This window comes from Nannobrachium achirus (genome assembly GCF_963921795.1).
Source record: "Nannobrachium achirus genome assembly, chromosome: 16".
NCBI lineage: Eukaryota > Metazoa > Chordata > Actinopteri > Myctophiformes > Myctophidae > Nannobrachium > Nannobrachium achirus.
In genome coordinates, this window is record NC_137823.1 from 25137905 (window position 1) to 25152124 (window position 14220).

Genomic DNA, 14220 nt, shown 5'->3' on the forward strand with positions numbered 1-14220 from the left:
AATTCCATTAAGCGCCCCGCGAAGCTTGGCCACTGTGACCACTGTGGGCGTACAAACAGACACCGATTGACCAATCATCACAGTCCGGGGCAGATGCGGGACAAACAGACAAAGCCAAATGTAGGAGCGGTTAGCACCGCTCACAAAGAAAGAAGAAAAGAACGCATATCAAAAACGAGGGTTGTTGAAATTCAAAAGGGGTTGAGAACCACTGCTCTATATGGAGGGAATGGCCTTCTGGGTGCCCAGCACGTTGTCAAAGAAACAGTCCTCGTTCACCACAGAGTTGAGACTCTGCACGCTGTAGTCTCTCTCCAGGAGGCTGTTCAGGTCCTCCTGCAGGCTCTCTCCTCCCTGGAAGATCACGCTCCTCTTCTTCTGAACCACGTACTCCTGCTCGCACCGGAGGAGTGACTCTGCTGCACTCCCACATCCTCCTACTACTCCTCCTAACTGGACGTCCCGCTCCAGTCCGTTGTACCATGTCCTGTATCGCTCCGCGTCTGTCGTGCCCCCGACGCTGCAACCGTGCCCCCCCTGTCCGTCGTACCCCGCTGTAGTCCTCTGTTGCTGCGACTCCTCCCGCGCCGCCTCCTCCTCTGTGAAGTTGAGTCTCTGGAGCTGCGCCTCCAGTGCGCTGGTCAGGGAGCAGAGCCTGGCTCTCTTCCCCAGGGCGTCACCACCTCCTCCTCCCTCCTGGCCGGGGAGGCCTAAGGGGTCCATGCTGGCCTCCGGGGGTTCGGGGAGGCCTAAGGGGTCCATGCTGGCCTCCTGGCTGGGCAGCCGGGGCTCCGACCGGGTGTCCCCCGGGCGCGTCCTCCCGCCAGAGGACGAGGAGGTACTGCCCTCGTCCGACAGCTGCGGAGTCGTCTTGGCGTTCTTCTTCTGCTGCGCCTCCCGCTGAGGGCTCCTCCTACTCCTCCTCCACGAGCCCAGTCCCCCTGAGGTCTTGGTTCTCCGCAGGGAGCCCGTGGTGGCTTCTCCTCCTCCTCCTCGGAGGGCTCTGGCTCTGGGGAGCGTGCGTCTGGAGGAGCCCTCCCTGAGGAGGGAGCGCAGAGCTTTGACCACGCTGGCCTTGGACTCTAGACCACTAGGGGGAGACAAACACACACAATGTTATAGAGACAACTCAACAGTGTAATCTAATGTGTTGGTACTAAATGATCCCCATTTCACTCATTAACTTATTCATTCATAATCTAACAAAACAGAGTTTATTAAAAGCAATCGATTAAAACTAAGTTATCTAACAAGTAGACACTTTTCTGTCCATCCTACCTGCTGCAGAGCTGGAAGACAGTCTCTGGTCTTCCCTCCAGTTCTGACTTGGTATGAACCAGTTCCCACACACACGGGTTCTCAGATCCTATACAGCAGAAACAAGGAAGTTGAGGAAATCAAAGGTGAGGGAGGATGCATTGTCCTAAATGGGAAGCTTGAATCAGAAAACTATATTAAACTATATTGCCACACGATTACAGGTATTAATTAAAAAAGAAATGTGTGAGCTCTCAACATTATAATTACATGAAGAGTTAGAGTTGATTAACAAGTAACTATGGACACATTTGGATGGCAGAAATGCTTCTTGTGCAGGTGCATGGAAAACACATTCAGTATATATATAAAAATAGCAGCAGGTACTGTACAGCATGGGTCTTCAGACAGAAGTATAAAAGACACATCCAGACAGTGAACAGTGTGAAAAGGAGCTGGGAACATGGTGGGTCTGGGTCTCTAACCTGTGATGTTTCCCATGCGGACCTGGACAGCAGACACAGGGATCAACCAGCGGAACTTAAATGGGTCCAGGTCACCTGACCGAGAAGATGTCTGCATGAAAAACAAACCAAAAAAACATGTCATGTCAACCCAAACATTTACCACTAGGCCGATTCTATGCCTTCTAAATCAGTAGTTCTCACACTTTCAAGATCTTTCAAAAAGAAATTCAAAAATAGCAGATGTACAAGCTTGCAGTGCGGCACAAACTGACACACTGTGAGCTTGTAGATATGCTATTTCTTTATCTAAATTGACACGGATGCTTTCCTGTGTTTTTACAGGTGGAAAGAAGTGGTCAGACTCACCATCCTCTTCTTCATCTTGCTGTTGTCTCGGTAAACCAAAATCACTGCTCTCTTAAACACTGAGGAGAAAAAGCAGACATTTAGTTTACTACTACAGTTTACTGGTATTCTACTACTTAAGCGCGCTATACAATACTTCATCATGCGACAAATCGCAAAGATGGCCGACCTACAAGCTCAAGATTGAACAATAAAGAATATGGCATCTGTTGAATCTTGAATATCAGCTTCCCTCAGTCAGACATCATATCGTTGCTGTCGGGCAGAAACCTCTTATCTCCATATTTTACCTTTTTGAGCGGTGGTTACACCGTCTCCTATACGTGGCTGTGTGTGTATGCGTGCGTGCGTGTGTGTGTGCGTGTCTGTATGTAGCCTGAAGTACCTTTTTTCACCACACATGTTAACACGTTGCAAGCCGCGGCAGAACCCTCTGAACAGAGGTAGCGCCGAAGAAATAAGCCATTTATTTACAAACATGTTTTAAAAAAACAAAGCCCACATGATAACAACACGTAATGGAGTGCTCGATACAGCGTACATATTCATCCTGCAGAGGTCGGCGATCATACTTTGGCGAGGCGGAGGGGAGATCAATTCCATTCGTTTACGTGCGGCGAAGCAGGGAAAGGAGCGATAGAGAAGCGGCGCCCGAACGTGATTGAAACCGCGATCCACGAACAGAGACAAAGAGTAGCCATCTTGTGTGTCTTTCTTGTTGAGTTTCAACACTGGGGAGAGTTCATGGCCACTCCTGGCCAGCCATCCATCCAGAATGTGAGTCAACGGCGTGGCCTGCTGGATATTACGAGTATCACACCCAGCACCAGAAAATGTCTGTGAGAGCATATTAACCGTTTCAGATAGCTCCAAAAAGACACAGAGAAGAATTTCCGATGTTTTTTTTTTAAATTATTATCATTTATATCAAAAGTCCGGGAATAGACGTGTGGCTGATGGGACCCAGTAGGAAGTCCGAGGGAGTACGACCAGGCTTAGAAGGTGTTAAGGGAGGGGCGCTGTTGTTCAGGCCAGGCCAGACACACACACACACACACACACACACACACACACACACACACACCCACCCCACACACACAGGCACCCCTCCCCCCCCCCCCCCCCCCACGACCACCGCTCAGTTCACACGGGTGTGATTTTTTTTTATTTTTCGTAAATTAACACCCTACTTGATCATACTACAGCGTCACACAAAGCATCAAAAGTAACAGATCTACAAACTCGCATCGCGGTGCGAAACGACGGGGTTTGAGCTTGTAGATCTGCTACTTTAGTGTGCTTTAGAATTTGAATCCTGAAAGTAACAGTTTTGGACATATGAGGTTTCCAGCCAACAGATGATACATAAATACAGTACATGCTTACATTCATACATATATATTATATAATATATAAACGTTTATGTATAAACTGTATAAACATTGTTAGATACAGGCTTCACTATGAAAGAATTAAAACAAGACGAGATGTAATCAATAAAAAAATCCAAAGCCTCCAGTTCATGTTCATAAAAATGGACAAAATGGACATTATTATCTGTGTGTTGGAGATGAGGTCTGTGCTCACCAAACAGAGTGATCTCTGGATCTCTCCTCATGCGACCCAGAGAGGGCAGAGGGTTCAGCCAGATCTCTGACGAATGGATGAGAAACTCACCCATGGAGATCTCTGTCACCTAGAGAAGAAGAGAGGAGAGTTTGTTATAAATAGTTTATATTAGCACAGATTCTATTATACTGGAGGACTACATGACTATGGCTCTCCTTTGATAGCATACTACTGTACTAATTAGATGGCACATTCTCGCCCTCTGCTGGTTTAGCATGGAATATTGTCATACCTGTATCTTCCTATGATCTATACCAGTGTTTCTCAAACTTTAAAATTTCAAGTTCTCCCCTTAACTCTGACAGTGTACAAAATGGAACCAAATTCGGTTCCATTTGTACACTGTCAGAGTTACAGACTTGTATGGGTCAATTTAGACCCCCCTAAAGGAACCCACAGATTCACTGGAATCCACTTTGAGAAACACTGATCTATACTGTATCTAAACTCCCTATCAGCTCTGTCTTGCTTCCCTAAAACATTTTTTTGGGCTTTTATCGTTTAATCACAATCACATTAACCCAAATGGGCATGTAGGCATTTTCAAAAGAATAATTTAAAGAAAGATATAATAATCTAAAATCTAAATGTTTAATTGATTTTTTTGAAAATGTATGAATAGGTCTTTAGTGGCCAATTCTTTCCAATGAAATCCCAAGACTTCAATGGTAGAGCATCGATACTCAACAATGACCAGAGCTGAATAGAATTAAAGTCTCGAACCGTGAGGGTGGCGTGTGGTTGTCGATGAATTGAATATGCAGGACCACAATGGAAACAAGCCCATAAGGATCTTTGTGTTATCCTTTTAGCACCATTGTATAATAAAACCACTGAACAATTTGCAAACTGTTAAGAAAGCATTCAATGGATCAACCAAGTAGTAAGCGGACACGCAGAACAGCAGCTTTACCTCCTTGTCAGGTGAGTTGTGTTCCGCAGCCAGCTGGTCGAACACAGAGCCGTAGTCCTCGTAGATCTTCTGCATCTCGTTGATGTGACTGGCAACCTTCTCCATGGCCCTCAGAGCATCTGTGGGACGGCACAGCACATTACAGTCAGGGTTCCCACACATTTTTACCAATTAATTTCCAAAACTTTTCCAGAATATTTAACCCAATTTCCAGGACTATATAACAATAATTCAGCTCAATAACAAGTCGCTTACTCCTATGCGCATTGCGCAATGGCCAAAGACAGGTAGTGTATGCCAGTGGTTCTCAACCTTTTCAGGCTGTGACCCCTGAAATAATCATATTTTAACCGGGGACCTGGCACACTGACGAGCACTAAGAGTTGAGGAAATTTGTATAACACGTTTCTATAGAGGGTATGCATGTGACATCATCATCATACCAAGAAGTTATGCAGAACGCCTACTGAGTGGCAAAAAAACGACTTTCTGGACTTGACAGCCCATACACTAAAGAGAAAAGTCCTATCTGATTGCATTAAACAACGTTAAACGATGTTAAACTCACTTTGCCACTCACTTTGCCACTCGATGTGCCACTCGATTTGCCATTCACTTTATGCATGCGCATACCCTCTATTGTTGCGAGGCGTTGTGAGCATGTAGATCGGCTATTTTCACAATTTCTGCCTCTAATATTTGACAATTTGGACAATGTTTAATTTGTCATTTCAGAGGTATTAACACAATCAATAACCAAAGACAATGCATAGCTATTTTTTCCAGGATCTCCCAGGACCCTTGATCAATTCCAAAACTTTTCCAGTACTGGAAAAATATTTTTCTAATTTCAAAATATTTCCAGGAATTTCATGACCGTGGGAACCCTGTACAGTGGAAACCTACGCTTCACCGTATTATCTTTCATAGGTAACTTGTGTACAGTAATCACTATTCAGTAATATGGGTTCTTCAGTGGTTCTTTGGGGTGGTCGATGTGTTTTTCTTTACTATGAGAAACAGCACATCATGTCTGTCCGTCCGTCCGTCCGTGTACGCTTTTTTACGGTCTATGGGTTTGCCGCTCTGACATCACGCTGACTCTCATGCTCTGACATCACTGTGATGTCAGGGGAAACAAATCCCTTTTATGCCCATATATGGAGATCCCTGTGATGCCAGGGGAACCAAATCCCTTTATGCCCATGGAGCCCCCTGTGATGCCAGGGGAACCAAATCCCTTTCATGCCCATATATGGAGATCCCTGATGTCATCAATATTAAGCCCATATCTGTAAATATCTATATACCAGGGGTCTCCATATATGGGTAACTGGTCCGATATACATCCCTGGCCAGATGGCCAAGACATGGCGCGACCTCGCTTTTCACCCTTAGGCGTCTTCTTGGTATAATAGCACCACTGCAGTCATACAAAGAACCTGTTGAGCCCCTGTATGGTTCTTTAGAGGTTCTCTACAGTTCTCAGTTTAGTTCAGGCATCTATAATGGTTTCTTTAAAGCACCATTTGACAAATGTGCTACATTATACCATCCAAAGAGGTTCCCCTGTGTTTACCAGTAGTGCTATTTAGCACCATATTTGTTTACACAGTCAAATCCTGAGTATATGTTGGATTTCTTCAGCTCTTGTGCTGCTAGTAATGATGTGCTGCTCTTTATGTTTTCTTAGTCACTCTCAGAGGTACCACAGTGTGTGACGGTGTGTGACACCCAGGCACAATAAACATAACTCCATACTTGTACCATATGAACGTACCTGTAAGGTGCCTGTGCTCCTGGCTCTCGCTGTCGGTCAGGGACACCAGTTCTCGGAGCAGCAGGGGGTACTTGAGGACCCTCTGGACTGGCTTGATGAGGTAGGACTCCAGGGTGGAGGAGTGCTGCTTGGTGGGGTTTCTGGCCTCCAGGAACTCCTTGAAGGCCCGGTCCGTCTTGGCTGGAGTGAGAGAGACATGGATGTTGTGAGCAGAAGGTTGTTGGTTTAAATTCTCTTGCTCCTCCTTGATGGTCCATCGTAACGTCCTCCCCAGGTAGGGGTGTAATAGTGACTTATTTTAACAAGTATGTACATCTCGCACATTTTATTCTACCTTAATGTGTATACATAGTAGGATATTACTCGCTTTTGTCTTAGTTTTAGTCTTTTTAAATCTTCTCAAGGAATGCCTTGAATTATAGCCGAAACTAAAAGTTTGCTTTGAACTAGCATCTTTCTCTTCTTCGCCAACTTCTTCTGGCAACAGCGGGCAGCGGCTACTGAAGCTACAAAATGCTGTGTTGCTTACCATGTGTGTGAGGACTGAGGTAGCATTTTGCACACTGACTTGTAAACCTGTCATGCAAAGTATCCATTGGGGTACGAATCGAGGGTCTACTCTAGCGCGCACGCGCAAGCACATCCGTACCTGTGTGTGCGTGCGAAAGAATAACTGTGGGAACTAGTCCACATCTGTCCTCAGGTGCTTATCTGAATCTTACCCACACACTGAACCCAAAGCCCAAAGAAGTAGCATCATTACTTCTTGTACTTCTGCCCACTAGACACAAGACACAGAACAGAATTGAATAAAATAGAAAACTAGAAGAATGTTTTCCCTACCTCTCTCAAGGACCTTCTGGACTTTGATGTGGTTGGCACAGAACCCGCTGTAGAGCTTGAAGTGGTCCGCATAGTACAGAAAGGACCCTCCCAGAGAGAAGAGGAGGTTCTGAGAGAGAGGAGATGTAGAGAGAAAACAACTTTTAAAATATGAAATACGTTACATTTTTTTAACCAGTTACAAAATGCTTTCCAAAATATATGATATAAACCGGTGGTTCCCAAACCTTTTAGCGAAAGACCAAAAAGATAAGTTTGCCCGGTACCCAAACTAGTGAGAATAGCAGATCTACAAGCTCACAATGTGTCACTTTATCATGCCATGTTGCGAGCTTGTAGATCTGCTATCTTTAAATATTAAAAATAAAATAAAAATAACACATATATACACACAGCACACAGTAACACATATTGTCACTGTCGGACAGAAACCTCGTATCTCCAAGTTTCAAATTTGTACGTTTTTTCGCAAAGCAAAGCCCTGTTTCATCAGACAAGGCCGCCGCACAGAGGTTGTGAAAACAGCAGATCTACAAGCACACAACGCCTCGCGATGCGAGGCATTGTGTGCTTGTAGATCAGCTATTTTCACTATTTTAGATCATTTTTAAAATGAACGGTTTTGGACATACAGGGTTTTCACCCGACAATGGCGATATACAAGTACCTTGAACTGCTCCGGTGTGTCCAGAGAGCTGAGGTTTGGACAGGAGGCGATGCGCTCCTCCAGCGTGTGAAGGAACACTCTCTGGAAGTCCAGCATCTCTGGAAGACTGCCGAACAGAGACTCCATCTAAAATAGTTACATTATTAGAGTGCAGCAGAGAGAACAGAGTAGTGCCTCAGAAAGAATGACTTGTAGATCTGGTATTTTTTGCTATCTTAAATGCAATGAGTATGTCAGGTTTAGGTGGTACAGAAAGACCACCCTCATGGTTACTCTCTGTTTGCTAAACTACTGCATTCTATTCTGTTTTGTTGCGTTCTGTTCCATCTTTACGTACCTCATCCTTACTGAGGAAGGTTTCATTCTGCAGAGGGGTTAGGTAGATTTCAAACAGACAGCTGAGGTCCTGGAGGCGGGAGAGAGAGAGAGAGAGAGAGAGAGAGAGAGAGAGAGAGAACACACGTATGATGTATGAACCACCATCTTATTTGCAGTGTTACTGCCTCCTCAACAGTGGTGGAAGAAGTACTCATATGTTTTACTTGAGTAAAAAAAAGGATCAATACCACCATGTAGAAATACTCTGTTACACTGTACAAGTAAAAGTCTGGTATTCAAAATGAACTTGAGTAAAAGTACACAAGTATTGACATCTAAATATACTTGGAGTACCAAAAGTAAAAGTACTAATTATGCAGAAATGTCCCATTTCGCAAGTTTCCAAATGAATAAAATGTATAAAACCTTTTAAAAATAGCAGATGTACAAGCTTGTACAAGCCTATATAGGGCTGCATGGTTAGTGTATGTTTTGTAATAACAATCTACAGGAAATCTACAAAGTAACTGGCAATTAACATTTTCAAATGTTTGTAGTAGAAGTACTGAAAATTTGAAATACGCCAGTAAAGTAAAAAATACAACAAAATGGTACTTGAGCACTTAGTTACTTAACACCTCTGCTCCTCACCTTAACGTAGGACTTCTCTGTGTCCACCAGCTCCTGGATGACCTTGCAGAGTCTCTGGGAGACAGACATGTGTCGGGGACAGGGCCGCGGCAGGCTGGCCTCTCTGGAGTAAGGGTTCTTGGGACACTCTGCCTCCGAGCCCAGCCTCTCTGGGAAGGTCTGGAACAGCGTGCACACCGTCTCCACGTTCTGGAGGGGACAGGGTGGACAATGACGGATACATTTAGAACAGCGGTTCTCAAATCATTTTCACATCAAGGAGGACCCCTAAATTGATATTGTTGTTGTTGGGTGGAAACCTTGTACTGTATGTCCAAAACCGTTCATTTGTATTTATCATTTCAAAAATCAAACATATAATTTTCCAAATGTCTGTCTGAGTGTCTGGCCCTGTTACAGATGTTGTCCAAAAATCATGCAGATCGGTACACAGTATCTCTATAGCCATTAAACAAAACAGGTATTTCTTACATTGATGCTCCTACATATTATCATGTAAGCACCAGTTAAAGTTACTTTCCATCCCTCATATACTGTGTGCACAGTGCACATCCCATAACCCACACACTGCACATCATTTCGGAGCTCATATCTTTGAACGGGTAAGGGCTAGTTACTTAAACAAGTGCAAACAGCTGATCTACAAGTACACAACGCCTCTTATAGAACGGCTGTTTTCAATACTTTCGTCCGACGGCCTTGTATGATGAAGCAGGGCTTTACTTTGCGTGAGAACGTACACATTTGAAACTTGGACATACAAGTTTTCTGCCCGACAGTATGAGGACCCCTTTTGACCCGTTTCAAAAGTTTTTGCAGAGACCCCAAGTCACACCACGAAAGAATATTTGTGTGTTTAAAATTGTCACATTTATAACAAACAAACACATACACACACACACACACACACACACACACACACACACACACACACACTTGCTGATGTTTTTTGGTGATATTCTGTTCATGCTCATCCGTTTCAAAATCAATATTATGAATTGAACTGAACCAAACTGCAGCATGAAAGCAGCCAACGTCCCGCCCCAGATGGAAGCACCTGTCCTGAAACCAGTGTTGTTTTTGACAGCAAATTTTGATTTAGTTTTAGTCATAGTCTTTTGAATAAAATGTCATTTAGTTTTAGTCATAATTTAGTCACCTGAAAAGTTTTAGTTTTAGTCTAATTTTAGTCGACTAAATATCATAAGATTTTATGGCGACTAAATCTACAGTTGATTTAGTCGACTGAAATGTATTTTCGCAGGCCTTGATGGCATCGTAATGACGGATTTTACACTTGGTTGTGTGCTGAAAATAGCAGATCTACAAGCTCACAACGGCTATTTTCAGCATGCCACACCTGAGAGCAACCAAACATAAAATGACTCTCTTCTCCACTAGTCCCTCCCTAACGTTTTAGTCTAGTTTTTATTTTTGTTGACGAAATTGTCAATATATTTAGCCTTAGTTTTAGTCATCACAGCTTAGTTTTTATTTAGTTTTCGTCAGTGAAAAAAACACAGTCGACAAACATTTTTCGTCATGGTTTTAGTCGACGAAATCAACACTGCCTGAAACAGAGATGACAGCCACTGTGCTGTCCTGTCCCGTCATGCTGAGGGAACATCATGAGTGTGCAGGTTAAACATAATCAGTGTCGCAACACCACAGGCAACCCACAGAGGAGGCAGAAAACAGCTGGGATCTCCCGGCGAAACACGCAGAACCCATTTGTCATCATAATTCCCTCCAGTTAGAATGGAATAAACTGCTGACATTCTTGAAGTTAAAGCCACTGTTCTGAAAAGTACCTACCAACCACAGAGCAGGGATTATCCCAGGGCCAGCGATAATATCTATTCAAGAACAAAGAAGATTTAACTCTGAGACCTAAATGAACACAGAGGATTTCTGTGTTCACCTAAACCTAAATATGTACATGAAACACGTTATTCTTTGCTTTAAATATCAAGTAGTCTGAATTCAGTATGTGTTCCTTCAAGCATTTATGAGCTTATGACGTCTAGCACTGAAAAACAATCCTTTGCATGTGTGTGACTCCATATAAACGGAGAGTGGATCCATGCGATTTAAAAGTGCCTCTGTAAATATACTAATAATATAGTGCGGTGCAATTTCCCACTGAAACACAGGGAAAGGCATGCCAACTGCAATGTTTACACGTAAAGCCTTTGTTATGATTACACGTCCAAAAAACTAGCTTATTCAGTTGCGCAGAGATTTACATCTTGTTGCTTTCAGGATGTGTAAAAGTCTCACACTTTGAAACAGTATCAGTATCTAGCAACAGCGATACAATGTTCTCAACACCAAACCTCCAGCCACTCAGCCAAAACATGCACAGAGAGGGTGCTATTTATTGTACCACACACAGCATGCAAAATATTATTCATATTTATGTGTGTATTACACGCTGGAATATGTAACTCCCTCCTTCACCATGGAGGTCTGTGTTGGACTGATACACTCTGCAATAACTTAATGCTGAGCAGCGAGCAATGATACTGCCATACACAGACACCAACCCACACCACAATACAACAATCTGCCCTGAAACTCACTCATATCTATAAATGTTCATGAATGAAATGTTCATGAAATGACAAAACACCACTGTGAATGGCACTGTAAAGCCGGTTTTCCACAGGCCCAACTACACACCACTCCACACCACACCGCCCACTTGTGTCAGGTTTTCCACTACAAGGAACTGGGTAGAGTGGTGTGAAAGTGGTACTTAACGGGGTACTTAAACGGCTCCACTCTCGAGTGGACCCGGCCTGGGCTAAGTGAGGCCAAATCAGTGACGTATACACGCTGCTGATACTGATTGGTCAGAGACAGAGTCTCACGGCTGAGCTGTGTCTTTCAACACAACAACTTGAGACAGATTTTAGTAAGCAGTCACGGCTGCAAATCAAATATAAAAGCAAAGCCTGTTTGTTTTATATATCTGTTTATAAAGAGGACGATTAGGCAGAATTGTGTTCCCCAGCCCTGCAGTTGAGATACCACGAAGCACCAAGAACATTAATCAACACAAACAGTGGACATGGGCTATATCGTCGCGAGTCGCAATTATCAACGGCAAATGCGTCGGCAATCCGTTATTTTATATAGATCTCAGTGAGATGTCTCCTGTTTGTATTTGCAACTGCATGTGTTGAACGAATCTACAGTAGCCTACATGACATGTACTGTCCTGTTGCTGCGCTAGCATAGCCTCTACATTAGCTTACTTCTTTGGGGAGTTTGGCCAATAAAGTTATAATTTGACCATTAACATCCCAACGTTAGTCGTCGCTATAGTTGTAAAGACTCGATGAAGACCTGTGTGAGTGTGTGGCATCTAAAACATTGTCCACCACATCTCTAAAAATAATTAGCGCAAGTTAGCATCTCCGTTGTGTTTACAGACTGAGAACGAGTATCCGTATGTTGAAAGGGGCGTCTATATATTTTGGGAGCGGAGGGGAGGAGGGGGAGAGGGGAGGAGGAGAGGAGGGGAGGGTACTGTAGTGGAAAACCTACATAAAAAATGCGGTGCGGTGCGGTGTCGTGCCGTGTCGTGTAGTGTCGGGCTAAAAAGTGGTATGGAAAACCGGCTTAAGATCACAGCTAAGCTTGACAGAACACCCAAATTAACCCATAACTGGTCAGCTGAAACACAACCAATGAGCAAATTAAGGTAAAAAAAAAGAAAAGAAGAAGAAGGTAGGTGTTGCTTGCTCAATCTGTCAGGCTCAAAGGTAGGACAGACAACAGTCATGGTTCTGAGATCAAAGTTATTTATTTCCAAGCGACCGCCACCACACACTGCCTGCCATGCCTCGCCAGCCACAAGGAAATAAGATAAAAGACCAGATAACTTGTCATGCTGACAACTCGTCATGCTGACAACTCTGTCTCTAGAGAGGACTAGTGTTGGTTGAGGAACCGGAATCGGTTCCATCACATTTGGAACCCTTTCCGGAACCAGTTCATCACACTGTCAGAGCTGGTTATGTGGACTTCACATCTTGTTATACAATTACAATATCGATGGGTCTCAAATGTTTTCATTTCAAGGACCAACACAGCTCTGAGTTTGGAACTCCCTATAGCAGGGTTGCCCAATTAATTTTCCTCAAGGGCCGAATTATGTCTATATGGTACCAAGCCGAGGGCCACAACATTGCAGGGGGCGACGGTGGCGTTCCTGCTACTCCAGCGACAGTTCAGATATCGTCGTTGTCGGCTGAAAATCTTGTATGTCCAAAACATACAACCGCCTATTGGGGAACCCTGCCCTATAGGAAATGTTAAGGGGAACCATTAAGGAATCGGACCGCTAAGAGGGAATCGTTAAGGAACCAGAATGATTAAAACCTAGCATGTGGTTGTTTCTGTTTACCAGCATCAGGGTCCCATCAGGGGCCTTCCCACAGGCCAGACAGGAGCCCACATCCTCCAGGAGTCCAGTCAGTCTCTCCTTCAGTGACACTGCAGTAAGTACGTCTTCCTGTCGTACCTCCTCTACGATCACCTCCACCTCCTCTCCTACCACCTCTGTCTCTGATATCACCTCCTCTGGAGTCTCTTCCTCCTCTTCCTCTCCCGCCACCTCCTCCCCCCCGTCCTCCTCCTCCTCCTCCTGGGGCAGCACCCAGCACCACGTCGCCAGGGAACGCGGCGAGGCGGGCAGGGAAGGGGCAGGGGACGGGGAGGAAGACCCTTTCTCTGGGGTCAGCGGTCCTCTGTGAGTCTGACGTCGGCCACCGGAGGCTGTCAGAAACAGCATTGCTGTCGCGTGTCTTTGTGTGCACGTGTGTGTGTGTGCTAGCGTCTCGGGCCGTTATCGAGCGTACTATGCGGGGACAGTCCGGGTTCAAACGTTGTTGGCTAGGGTCCAACTCCTGTGTTGTCCGTTGCGTGAAGTCCGTTTCTCCTTGCGTCTTTCCAACGCTACCGTCGCTCCTCAGGTCTCTAAACGGTCTAAAGAGTCGCGCCTCCGCAACCCCACTTAACTCCTTTATTGTGTCTTCTCCGCTGTCTCGCACTCAGCTTTCTTAGCCGCCTGTCTACGTTGGAATTAGAAGCGCTATTTTTACAAAAAGAAAAAAAAGATTCCTACACAGGCTCGTGGACGCTCTACGTGGTTACGCTGGTCGCTGTTAATCCCGTTTGCTTGACCACACACAGTCATTCCTACACACACACACACACACACACACACACACACACACACACACACACACACACACACACACACACACACACACACACACACACACACACACACACACACACACACACACACCCTCTTAGG

The 14220-nt window shown here is 44.7% G+C and overlaps 1 protein-coding gene across 1 annotated transcript in view; it reads right to left on the bottom strand.

The window, feature by feature from the left end:
* Positions 1-216: 216 nt before the first annotated feature.
* LOC308300925 (rho guanine nucleotide exchange factor TIAM2-like) overlaps positions 217-14220 on the bottom strand; it is a gene marked incomplete at both ends in the record, with an annotated part of 46799 nt that continues 32795 nt past the window's right edge. Inside the window, 13 exon segments of the mRNA XM_080744822.1 lie at positions 217-393; positions 513-587; positions 589-1090; positions 1279-1366; positions 1743-1833; positions 2091-2149; positions 3678-3786; positions 4633-4751; positions 6413-6592; positions 7256-7364; positions 7923-8048; positions 8260-8328; positions 8892-9080. Of these exon segments, the coding sequence (XP_080600948.1) occupies positions 217-393; positions 513-587; positions 589-1090; positions 1279-1366; positions 1743-1833; positions 2091-2149; positions 3678-3786; positions 4633-4751; positions 6413-6592; positions 7256-7364; positions 7923-8048; positions 8260-8328; positions 8892-9080 (1893 nt within the window).